The sequence below is a fragment of the Thermothielavioides terrestris genome, chromosome 2, assembly GCF_000226115.1.
Source record: "Thermothielavioides terrestris NRRL 8126 chromosome 2, complete sequence".
Classification (NCBI taxonomy): domain Eukaryota; kingdom Fungi; phylum Ascomycota; class Sordariomycetes; order Sordariales; family Chaetomiaceae; genus Thermothielavioides; species Thermothielavioides terrestris.
In genome coordinates, this window is record NC_016458.1 from 2,836,306 (window position 1) to 2,848,254 (window position 11,949).

The following is an 11,949-nucleotide window of genomic DNA, read 5'->3' on the forward strand; positions in this document are numbered from 1 at the left end:
CTTGCTTTCAGCATCCCACAACGACGGGCAGCCGGTGGCCACCCACTAACTATCGCGGCAGGTTGCGTGCCTTGCTGTGCGAAGCCCTCTCTGCTGGGCCGCACGCCGAACATTGTCGACGCCAGTGATCCGTTGGGTGCAGCACACCGAACCGCAGCCATCCGGGCCCCCGCATGGCAGGCTTGATTGACTTGGCTCGGGTGTCATACCTCGTGCTCTCCTGTGCGCTGCCCTGCTCTGGGGTCTGAGAAATTTGCTTGGGAATCCAGGCCAGCGAAACAGCCACGTTGGACGCGCGTTGCTGCCTTAAGAAAGGATCTTCCGCGCAACCTGGAAGGCCTCTGCGCTTGCTTGCTGCTGATAGTGCACAGCACACGACCAAAGGATCTCGGCGGCCGCAAGCGGCTTCTGATAGTGGGGCTCACCAGACGGAATTGCCCCGCTGCCCACCACATCTGTTTGCCCCATGTTCAAGAGCACGCGAGTTTGGTGTTGGAGATCCCTGGCAGCAAGCCCAATCAATGATCGGGCTCTTCATCCTTCATCCGGAGCAAAAGGCCCTAGCCGGTGCGACGCTGCATTGGAGAACGTTGATTTCCTGGGTTCTGCTCCGGCTTGCCTTGCTGCTCTAGCATTGGGATCTGCATCCTGTGACGGGCTCGCCGATTTTTTTTTGTGCCTTCTGAAGAACCACTTCGCCTGCCAACGGCTTTGCTATAAGGAATACGGAACACAGCACTTTCGCCTGCGTGGAGTGGTCTCGCGGCTTCCAGAACCTCCTGCCTTCTGTTATCGGAACTCCATCTAGGCTTTCGCTGGCCAATCAGATCGCCCCGTTCCCTCAAGATAGGTAGAGATGCGGAGCGTGGGCTCTTCGCTCAGCCCATTCCTCACAAGCCGAAGTCGAATTGGGACACAGGGAGATCGAGATCCCGCTTCCGGCCCAATCCCCGCCGGCGTTGGCATCTCAAAAAGCGGCATGCCACGGTGGAATCTGTGGTTTTGCGACTGCAGCTGAATTTGGGATTCCATCAAGAGTTTTTCCGGAAGCTGTGCGCCTAGAGGACGACCCTGCCTCGGTTTTGAACGCGCGGCCGGCCAAGCACCAACAAACTGAGTTCTTCACACCTCCTGCGCCGGCTCGGCCTCGGAACGACCGCTGCTGCGCGGCCCCGGCCCCGTCATCCGAGTCCACCCACGGCTTTTGCGCTTGACGGCCACCCCACTCCGACTGGCGGCTCAAATAAAAGCAGGCCAGGCAACCCCCCCTCCCCACGCCGTTCCACCACACATGTCAGGCCACAGGTAGACCGAAGCCCCCAGCCATCCCCCCTCTCCCCCTCCGCCTGCTCGGCACCGGCACGATGTCCGGCCACGCCGACAGCTCCGACCCGGTCACGCCGGCCGATGAGGTCCTCCCCACGAGCAACCCTGCCTCGCCGGGCTCCGTCGACGACTCCTCCCAGGCCAGCACGCCGCTCGACCCGCCGAGTGCGAGCTCCGATGCGGCACCCAGTTTCTCCCCCGCCGGCGAGCTTCCCCGCCGGATCCCCTCCTTGAGAACAGTGTCAGACCCCGACCACTCCAGCCATATGAGCCCGAGTTCCAGCGTTAGCGGGCTGTTGAGCACGGTCAGGAGACCGACGCCCAGCGCGGCTGGCCTGCCGTCAGATATCATGCAGAGGGCACGAGCCTTGCAGGAACAGCGCATGAACATGGGCGCCCGCACATCCGGCTCGCCCGCTGGCATGAACATGAACATGAACACGAACACGAACAGGGGAGCGCCCGTCGGCGGCGGGCTAGCAGGCGGCGTGGCGCCGAACCTCAGGTTACCAGCCGGCTTAACACGCCCCATGCACCCCGGGTTTCCCAAGTCGTCCCCCGCCGTCCCAGGCACAAGGAAACCTCCAAGCCTGAGCGAGAGGAGAGCCATGAAGCTTGGCAACCTATCAGGAACAGGAACTCCCTCGCCTGTGGGCACGCCGAAACTGCCAGATCTTGGCGCCGACGCAGCACAGCCGCCAGCGCTGAACGGCGAAGGGCGCGGTTCCAAGCTCAGCGACTTTAAGAACTATATTGACGCAGACAAGGGCTGGATCACGTTCGAGGGAGCTGCGACCATCACGCAGACGGGGGTCAACTTCGCCAACGGCCAGACTTTCTCCATCTCCTTAGACGAGATCGAAGTGCTCGACGAGCTCGGCAAGGGCAACTACGGGACCGTCTACAAGGTCAGGCACGCGCGGCCCAAAGTGCCGCGGTTTGGCCACGGGTTGAGCAAGGTTAAGGCATCGGCCGCGACCGAAACGGAGAATACCAGCGAGGACCCATCACCAAGCTCGACCGGGAGCAGCGGGCGGGCGACTTCCGGGGTTGTCATGGCCATGAAAGAGATCCGGCTCGAGCTCGACGAGGCCAAGTTCACCACGATCCTAAAGGAGCTCGTCATCCTCCACGAGTGCGTTTCCCCGTATATCATCGACTTTTATGGCGCCTTCTACCAGGAGGGCGCCGTCTACATGTGCATCGAGTACATGGACGGCGGCAGCATCGACAAGCTGTACGCCGGCGGCATCCCGGAGAATGTCCTGCGCAAGATCACCTTCGCCACCGTCATGGGCCTCAAGACGCTCAAGGACGACCACAACATCATCCACCGCGACGTCAAGCCGACCAACATCCTAGTCAACACCAGCGGACAGGTCAAGATCTGCGACTTTGGCGTGTCGGGCAACTTGGTGGCCAGCATCGCCAAGACCAACATCGGCTGCCAGAGCTATATGGCGCCCGAGCGCATCAGCGGCGGCGCGCTGGCCGCGGGCGCCGCGGGTGCCGCCGACGGGACGTACAACGTGCAGAGCGACATCTGGAGCTTGGGTCTGACCATCATCGAGTGCGCCATGGGGAGGTATCCGTACCCGCCCGAAGTGTCGAGCACCATCTTCAGCCAGCTCAGCGTAAGCACCCCCAGTTTCCCCCCCCCCCCCCCCCCCCCCCGTTTTCACAAAAGCACAATTCCCCACTGACCCAGCCCACCCCAGGCCATCGTAGAAGGCGACCCGCCGGACCTGCCGGCAGAGGGCTACTCGCCGCAGGCGCGCGACTTTGTCCGCTCGTGCCTCAACAAGAACCCCAAGAAGCGGCACACGTACGCGATGCTGCTCGCGCACCCGTGGATCAAGAGCCTGGGCAAGCCCGAGACGATCGCGGAGGATGCCGAGGCCGAGGCGGCGGCGGCCGACGACGAGCTCGCCGACGCGGCCGGCCAGCTGAGCCTCAGCAACCCGTCGGGCCTCGTCGGCGAGGGCGACTACGAGGTCGCCGCCTGGGTGCGCGGCGTGCTCGAGCGCAAGAGGGCCGCCGGCGGCCGGCTGCCCATGGAGGAGGACCCGCCCAGGAGGCCGGCCCTGCATGCCGCCCCGCTCGACTCGGTCAGTCCGGTCTCGAGTCCGATGCTTGGGCATTGATGTTTTTTACCTCAGGAGTTTGTTTTTAGCACCGCAGGGGCGCGGTGCTGGGCCGGTACCTATACTAGAAAGTTTTTCTTTACTATGATCGGGATCGTCGGCGGTATCGAGACCGGAAGGAGAGAGTGTTCCTTTTGTGGTGTGTGTTTCCTTCTTATGAACGGCAAGCTGCAGGGGTTGTTATTCCTGGTGGATAAACACCGGCTTGCTGTTCCGTCGCAACATGCCGTCTCCCAAGACGGCCATCTCGAATTCTCATGGTCTCTCCTCCGTGGGCCACTGCGATCCTCTTTAATATCATTTATGTGTGCGTGGCTCTCTCCTAATGCTGTAAAATGGTCCCACACAGTTTGTTTGGGGCGTCATCTCGGTATGGCCAGCGTGGAGGCCACGAGGCGAAGCCAAGGGAGAATTAATCGAGTCGGGGGGGGAAGCCAGTTGAGTTCCAGGGGCTGATACCGGGTTTGGAGGTTGGAATGGTTCATACCAGTCCCGGAGAAGCAAGGTGGTCCTAATGGGTGTGAAAGTAAAAGGAAAAGAATGTATCAACTCTGCTCCCTGGCTATTACAATTATTACCAAAAAAGCTGAGAAAAGTTTGACAAGTACTTGGTTACTGCTCGGTTTGGGTTGAGTTGCTTTGGTATGGTAAACAAAAGCATTCGCTTGCGCGGAGCTAGCAGCAATCTTAACCGCCCCAACTCAGCTGCTCCCATCATCGACGTCTCATCATCCATCCCTAAACAAAAACTCGTCGTCCCCCTCACGGCCCATCCCGCCTCCACCCACACCCTCGTCACGCCAACCCCACCACCGTCCAGTCTGATCCGGCCCGTTCACTGGTATTCATCCTTGACCCGGCGACGGTCGTAGGAGAAGGCCCTCCGCCACTGGCGCCTCCGCCACTGGCGCCAGTCCCGGCGCAGGGACCCTGCCGGGCCGGGGGCCGCCATCTTCGCCGCCGCAGCGGCGTCCCTGCGGCGCCTGCGCCAGGACAGGAAGAAGAGGACGGCGCTGGCGAGCAGCGCGGCCCAGGCGCCCCAGCTGAAGCCGAAGGCGTAGCGGCCGAGCGAGGCGGCGCGGCCGTGGGCGAGGAAGACGTTGCGCATCTTGACGAATGTGGCGCTGGGTAGGGGGATGAGTCGTTCTTTTGTCAGCGTCTTCGTCTTCTTCAAGGTCACGCCTCATCCCTTTCGGGGATATTGGGGAGGGAAGAGGGGAGTGGTATACGCACGTCATCAACGACACAGCGACGGTGAAGAACACCAGTGCAGCCGCAGCCAGCAGCCCCGCCAGCGCGGCGCCCAGGCGGCTGCACAGCGCGACCACCCCGGCCCCGAGCGCCAGCACCTCGGCGAGCAGCGCCAGCAGGAAGAACACCCATCCAAACCGCCACATGTACCAGTAGTAGAAGCTGGTGGTGCCGCCGCCGTACGCGCCGACGAGCTCGGGCGGGGCGCCTCCGGCGCCGCCGGGCGCCCAGGCGTCGCCGAGCGGCAGCGCGGGGCGCGCGGGCCCGCAGCCGTCGTTGCCGGCGCTGCAGATGCGGAAGTAGGTCCACTGCGAGACGGGGCGGGCGCCGTCGATGCCCGCCGTGTCGGCGCGCAGGAAGTAGGTCTGCCGCAGCGGGCTGGCGCGCGTCAGGCCGGACAGGATCACGAACCAGAGCATCACCAGCGAGCCGGCGAGGAGGAGGAGGGCCGGCGGGGCGAGGTTGGGTGCTTTTGTTGAGGGTGGCGTATACACTGTGTTTTATTTAGCCATGGGTGTTTTGTTGTCGGGGGGAGGGTGGTTTGGTCTCATGGAGGGAAGGGAGAGGCTTACGTCGTGGCATTTTGAGAGGTTGGTGGCGGTTGTTGTTGTTGGTTTTGGTGTTCGGGAGAAAAAGGATTGAAGTGGTGTGGCTCTATGTAGGTCGCACTCTATGTTGAGGTTGGGGAGCCTTCAGTTCCGCTCAAGCCATGCGATCCATTGGGTTCAGGGTGTCGTAAGTGGGCAAGGCGTTGCTCCGGGGGAGGGTAGAGCAGCTCAGACGCTGGGGCCGACTTGTGCGCTCCCTTACAGTCGCACTGGTGGTGGCCTGGCGATAGAGACTCGGATGGAGGATTGGTTGGGACTAAAGCAGGCGTTCTTGGGGGCTCCCAATATAACCAAGTGACTCTGTGGTGCGCTTCGGGTGCAAAGCACGAGCAATGTGGTCAATGGGTGGAGATTACCGTGTGAGACCCGGAACGGTACGCAAGACAAATTGTGGCAGGACAGTCAGTTGGGCATTCGGGCGAAAGAGAGACCGCGTAGAGTCTCACGGCGAGGAGGGAGAGAGGTCGGGGATAAAATAAAGGAGCCACACAGCCATCGTTACGTCGATGGTGCGGATGCCCAACGTCCCGCATCCCGTCAGGCGGCGCGTGTACGGCATACCCGGTAGACCTCATTTTCAATTCGACTTGCTCAAGCTTCATTCAAGTGGCCACGAACTGAGGCGATCGAGCAAAGCTGTGGTGGGTCCATTGACGAACGTCCAAGTGCTCCGAGCAGCGGCGAGACCCTTGGATGACGCATGCGCCAGCACAGCATCTCGCAGGTGCGGCCAATCAGCGGGCTGTCCAATGCTCCACATCAGAGAGCACCGGTCGTCAATGAACTGCCGGGACCCATGCAGGGACACCCTAGTAACTACCGTATCGACGTCATTCGTCCGATCTCCATGTGCCAACCGGCAGCTTCCAACTCAACGGTTTCAATGAACCGCATGTCTGATGGCTTCCACGTTAGTGTATTTGAACGCTGCTTCAAGCACTTGGTGCATCAAGTTGACCCTCAGCGCTCTGCCATTCTCAACACGGTGATGACTCTCCTAGGTAAACACAAGACTTGGACAATCGAATAGACTCCCGTCTTTTCTGCGTCAGTTGCTTCGTGTAAGTGCGGAGTAACCAAGGTAATGTACATATTATGGAATACCAGGTAGTTTCCAAACCCAGGCAACGCCAGACCCTAACCCCGGCTGCATCGTGTTGTCACCCCCCAGCCCTGCAATACACCGTCCTCCGTGTTCAACAACCATCCACAGCCATCAGCCCTCCATGGCGTGATTGGAGGAGGTGCTTGGGTCCCCGGTTCCCAACGGGGGCCTTCTTTCTAAGCTCCGTGGCCTCTTCATTCCCATAAGAAACCGTTCTCCGGACTCGGAATCAGGTACAGCCCCGGAAGAAACGCGCCGGACCCGGAGCCGGAACCGGAGCCAAAGCAGGAGCCGGAGGCAAAGCTGGACCTGGAGCCGGAGCCATCGGACACCTCCGTCATCGCGTCCCGCGACCCGGCGGGCCCTGCATCTCCTCCTGGCCCCGCCGCCGACAGCTCGCGCTGCAAGGCCGCCCGGAGGGCGCGGAACTTATGAAACCCCAGCGCGAGCGCATGGTCTTCTTCTTCCTCACCCCCGGGGGCGCGGGTGACGCCCGCGTCCCTGATCCGCTCGAAGGCGTGGATGATCCGGTCCACGGTCCGCAGCGGATCCAGCATCGCGCGCGCCGCGGCCGCGTTCCAGGCGGCGTCGCCCCCACCCCCGGCGGCGGTGGTGGTAGTAGTGGGGGTGGTGGTACTGGGGGTGGTGGTGGTGGTGGTGAGCCGGCGCAGCAGTAGCACGACGTAGCACAGCTGCGCGAAGATGCCGAACGGCACCCTGGCCAGCGCCGGCGGGGACAGGGCGAAGAACAGGTCCAGCCAGGCCCGGATGGCGTCCATGCAGCGCTGGTGCGCCGCGTACCGGCGCGGGTCCGGGTCGTTCCGCGCCGTGGCCGGCTGGGCCGTGATCCACTCGCGGATGACGGCGGATGCGTAGTGATGGAACATGAGCAGCGCCGCTTGCTCGTCCCATCCGGTCCGTCAGTGGGAAGAAGGTGGATGGGATCTGGGAAGATTCAAGGTAGGTACTTACTCTCGCCTCCAAACAGTCCTGTGGTCTGAGCGGTGTCGCCGGTGATTTCGTCGATCTGCTGCTGCAGGACATCCATCCACCCTAGGGGAATATCCCCGTTGCTGAGCCCCCACGAGGAGTACCGATGCTGGCTGACGATGAGCTGCATCTTCGCCTCCTTCACGAGTATCTGGTCCTGCGGCAGAGCGCTGCGGCGCGTTAGGCCGGCGATGTATTCGTCCATGTAGGGAGTCCAACGGAACCCGTCGGCGGATTTGAGGGTGTGAGCCAGCCTATATGCGCTTCTCGTCAGTGAGGTGGGACCAGGTCACGACCCGAAAAAAGGAACAACGCACGTAGACGTGATGATGAAGGTCCCTAGAACAGCACGGTGCTCTTCAAGGGTCCGTTCTCTGCCAGATAATGCGTCCGACCGGCCCAAGGCCGCAGTATCGGTGGGAAGCCGATACCTAGAAGCATTCTCGGCCGGAGGCATGTGCAGGCCAAGATCCCACACGATGGACACGGCGAGTTGTGATGCCAGCCCGGCAAACTGCTTGTCCATGGGGGGAAGATGAACCCTGCTCAGTGATCCGAGGGAGAGAAAAAAAAGTCAGTTATCGGAGCCAACAAGCAACCTGCTAATCAGCGGGCACCGGGCTGTCTTTCCGCAAGCATTACTGACCAGTTGACAAAGGTAAGGATCCCAAGCAGCAGGTCGAGGTTCCGTTCGCCGGCGGCAACGACCCTCTCGATCATGATGCGCCTCGTCTGCAGGCTGAGCGCGTTCCGCGCCTTGACAGACCTGGACGCGACCGCCATGATGGCCAACCACAGGAAGGGGTACACCTGTCGAAGCCGCTCGGAGGACATGTCCGGGGGGATGTACACGTACGGGATCGAGACCTTGGCCCGCAGCTCAGCTCAGCCTCGGACAGGAGACTCGAGGATATTTCCCAGAACTGACAACTCACCACCATGTCGTCCCGGAACCGGCACAGACACTCGTCGGCCTCGACGGGGGACGGCGCCCCGAGCGAATCAGGCTCGTCGTCAGATGGCGTCGCGGAGCCGTGGCTTTCCGACGGCGAAGCCGGTCCGCCATCTTGCGCCGCCGTAGACTCCGGCTCTGTCGGCTCTTGCTCCCAGAGCTCGGGCGCCGCGGCGGTCAACGGCTCCCTGGACCGGAGAGCAGTGAGAAGGCTGTCCAGCTTCTGCTCCAGCCTGGCGGTCGGCGTGGGAGAGACCCCGCGGCGCTTCGGCACCCGGGGTTGCTGCTTGGCTGCCGCTTCGGAGGGCGCGCATATCTTGCCCAGGCGATGGCACCTGATGATGATTAGCGACGCCGGGGAGGTCTAGACTCTATTCCAGCTAACTGGCAAAGAACACAATATTTTTTTTCTTTCTTGTTTTTATGTGTGTATGAGTGTGAGTGTGTTTGTGTGTTGTGTATGTGTGCGAGTGTGTGTTTAGTGTTTTAGGGGTAGCTCCATACGGACCTCTCGCAGCTCAAGCCGGCTGCGCGCGGCATACATTTGCATTTCACCCGGGCACAGTTGCCGCAGGCCTTCGTGGGCGGGTTCCGGGCCCGCCGGAACGGGGAGGCGTCCCGCGCATCCATGGACTCCGTGGTGGCCGGTAGGAATCTGGGAGCTTGCAGGAGTTTTGGCCAGCGGCGGACGTGGACGGGGGGCGACCATTTGGGAAGGGAATTGCTCATTGAAGCGAAGCTTCAAGATACAGCTCCGTAACACTGGTTACATACACATAGTGTATGCACTGTACGAAGCTTCGCTTCGTTGAAGCGAAGCTGTCAGAGGTGCTCTGTAATGGGCTACATACATATAGTGTATAAACTGTAAGTGCGAAGCTAAGCCTCGCTTCATTTCCTAGTTTTCTTCGATATACTCTGCAATTTTTGGAGATGCGATCGGTCGAGAGGCCCAAATCATGGACTTTGAGCGGTTTGCACAGTGTCAATTCTTCTGTAAATTTACCGCGCGGCTTCAGACCTCGGAGGGCAGACAGTCACCGTAGGGTACCTGGTATTTTTGCTTGCCCCGCCGGAGCCGGCGGAACTTGTCCGCCCGCAGGAGCCGGCGGGCCCGGCGGCTGGTGGACCCCATGAGCGCGTCTCATTGGCACATCCTCCGAAGTCCGAGGCGATCTACGTGTAAGCGGATTTCCCGATTCGGCGGCCATCTGTTGCCCGTAGGACCCGGCGGACCCAGGCATCCGGTGATATTCGCGGTCCAAGATGAAAGTGAAAACCCGAGGATTTTCAAAACACTATCATTGATGATAAAACCTATCTCGCCTCGTCCATGGCGTTGTCTCGAAGGCAATGAAGTTGATTGATGTGCCTAGCCGTCCGCCGACGACGCCGTTTCGATGCTTGAGCAGGCCGCCATGGACAAGTTGCCACAATCCACAACTGACGTTGAGGCCAGGTCCTCGGAGCCTACCAAATCAGACAAGAGCACGGCTCCTGTAACCGGCATCCGGCTCTATGTCTTGCTGCTCAGTCTGACCCTCGCATCTCTCCTGGTCTTTCTCGACACCTCTGTCGTCTCCACAGTCAGTCGTCCAGCATCAGAATGCCTAGATGCTGGGATTCTCTCGCTGACTTTCCCTCGTCTACCAGGCAGTACCCAAGATCACGGACGAATTCCACTCCCTTCCTGATGTCGGCTGGTACGGCAGTGCGTATCAGCTCGGAAGGTACGCCGAGAAACCAGACCACAAAGAATCAAAAGTTGCTAACAATCAACTCGTCGTGGCCCCAAAGCTCGGTGTTCGGCCCACTGTCGGGGACAATCTTGCGTCACTTCAGCCTCAAATGGTGCTATATCACCTTCTTCGCCGTGTTCGAGCTGGGCTCGGCCCTGTGCGGCGCCGCGCAATCCTCGGCCATGCTGATCATCGGCCGCGCCGTCGCAGGCGTCGGGGCCGCCGGCATCATGAGCAGCGCCATGACGGTCCTGTCGGCGACGGTGCCCCTCGAGAAGCGGCCCGCCACGCTGGGAATGCTCATGGGCATCGCCCAGCTGGGGTCCATCTGCGGGCCCCTCGTCGGGGGCGCCTTCACGACAGGCTACACCTGGCGATGGTGTAAGTAAGAGCAGTATCAAACAAAATAAGTACCAGAAGAACCGCGGCGCACAAAAACAAATGCTAATAAAACGCGGCCCAGGCTTCTACATCAACCTCCCGTTCGCGGCTCTGGTGGCCGTGCCCCTGCTCCTCCTGCACATCCCGGACCAGCACCCCAAGCAGCCGGCCGCCTCGGTCCTCCCGCACCTGCACCGGCACCTCGACCTGGTCGGCTTCGCGCTGTTCGCGCCCGCCACCATCCAGCTCCTGCTGGCGCTGCAGTACGGCGGCAACCAGTTCGCGTGGAATTCGTCGCAGGTGATCGGCCTGTTCTGCGGCGCCGGCGCGACCCTGATTGTGTGGGCGGCCTGGAACCGCCGCCGCGGCGACGACGCCGCCCTGATCCCCTTCTCTGTCGTCGGGCGCATGCCCATCTGGGCCAGCGGCGTCAACTACGCCTTCACCATGGCCACCCTCTTCGGCACCACGTATTTCCTTCCGATCTATTTCCAGGCCGTCAAGGGCGCCAGCGCCGTCATGAGCGGCGTCGACCTCCTCGCCGTCGTCCTACCCCAGATGCTGGCGGCCGTCGTGGGGGGTGCGTTGGGTGAGTTTGCTGTCCTACCCTGCCCCTGCCCTGCCTTGTTGCCTTCTCGTATGCTGCGAGCCAAGCGCATTAGCAGGAAAGGCACGTACTGATGAGGCGATTAGTAAACAAGGTCGGCCGCGTGCCTCCGTTTGCGCTCGTCGGAGCGGTGCTGAGCACCGTCGGCAGCGGCCTGTTCTCCACGCTGTCGCCCACGTCGTCGACGGGCGACTGGGTCGGGCATTCCATCCTTGTCGGGCTTGGCCGGGGCGTGGCTCTGCAGATGCCGCTCGTGGCTATCCAGGCGGTCGTCTCGCCGCAGGAGATGTCGCAGGCCATGGCCTTCGCCGTGTGGTGCCAGTACATGGGTCCCACCATCTTCATTGCCCTGTACAACGCCATCTTCGATACCACGCTGCGACGAGAGCTATCCTTTATTGCATCGGCTCTTAACCCGGAACTCGTCATCGCGGCTGGCGCCACTGGCTTCCGCAGTGTCGTGCCGACTCAGTACGTCCCCGCTGTGATCCAGGCATTCGCCACGAGCCTGGATCATACCTTCTATCTCCAGGCTGGAGCCGGCTTCGTCGCCTTTTGCGCCGCCTTCGGCATGGGTTGGCAGAAGCTGCGATCTAAGTCCAATGAGTCGCCGGTCTCGTCCGATCAGCCGGGGGTCTCGCAATCGGAGACAGAGGACCAAAAAGGGGCTGTGGCTGGCGAAGGACAAACACGGAGTGGTCAGTGAACTTGGAGATGGGGAACGGCCTAGTATACCGCGTTCTTCAAGCGCAGACTCAACGGTATCGACGGTGCCGACCGGCCTCTGTGGTCTCCACGTCCCGCTGGAATGTCCAGCCCACAGCGATCCGAGCGGCCTGCAGGCAT

At 61.5% G+C, this 11,949-nt stretch overlaps 4 protein-coding genes across 4 annotated transcripts; 2 read left to right on the forward strand and 2 right to left on the reverse strand.

Annotated features, from left to right (window-relative positions):
* The first annotated feature begins 515 nt into the window (after positions 1–515).
* Positions 516–4,077, forward strand: THITE_2170037 (uncharacterized protein). Its single transcript, XM_003651914.1, has 2 exons — positions 516–2,960; positions 3,045–4,077. Exons 1-2 carry the CDS (start codon positions 1,365–1,367, stop codon positions 3,468–3,470), a joined length of 2,022 nt encoding a protein of 673 aa, XP_003651962.1. The 5' UTR covers positions 516–1,364; the 3' UTR covers positions 3,471–4,077.
* A 228-nt stretch (positions 4,078–4,305) lies between these two features.
* On the reverse strand, positions 4,306–5,167 carry THITE_34542 (uncharacterized protein; the record flags this gene model as incomplete). Its single annotated transcript, XM_003651915.1, has 2 exons — positions 4,306–4,594; positions 4,704–5,167. Coding segments are annotated over 2 exons (753 nt in total), but the record flags the coding sequence as incomplete, so codon positions are not given.
* Positions 5,168–6,519: 1,352 nt separating this feature from the next.
* On the reverse strand, positions 6,520–9,105 carry THITE_161819 (uncharacterized protein; the record flags this gene model as incomplete). The annotated part of the gene is made up of 6 exons (XM_003651916.1): positions 6,520–7,332; positions 7,407–7,678; positions 7,742–7,966; positions 8,071–8,291; positions 8,360–8,711; positions 8,885–9,105. 6 exons carry the CDS (start codon positions 9,103–9,105, stop codon positions 6,629–6,631), a joined length of 1,995 nt encoding a protein of 664 aa, XP_003651964.1. The 3' UTR covers positions 6,520–6,628.
* Positions 9,106–9,794: 689 nt separating this feature from the next.
* Positions 9,795–11,809, forward strand: THITE_2143312 (uncharacterized protein; the record flags this gene model as incomplete). Its single annotated transcript, XM_003651917.1, has 5 exons — positions 9,795–9,962; positions 10,030–10,106; positions 10,174–10,496; positions 10,579–11,085; positions 11,190–11,809. 5 exons carry the CDS (start codon positions 9,795–9,797, stop codon positions 11,807–11,809), a joined length of 1,695 nt encoding a protein of 564 aa, XP_003651965.1.
* Positions 11,810–11,949: the final 140 nt, after the last annotated feature.

Excerpts from the sequence above, each read along its gene's own strand:
- THITE_2170037 (XM_003651914.1), top strand. The coding sequence starts at position 1,365 with ATGTCCGGCCACGCCGACAGCTCCGACCCGGTCACGCCGGCCGATGAG. Across the intron at positions 2,961-3,044 it reads CCATCTTCAGCCAGCTCAGC|GCCATCGTAGAAGGCGACCC; the intron begins GTAAGCACCCCC and ends AGCCCACCCCAG.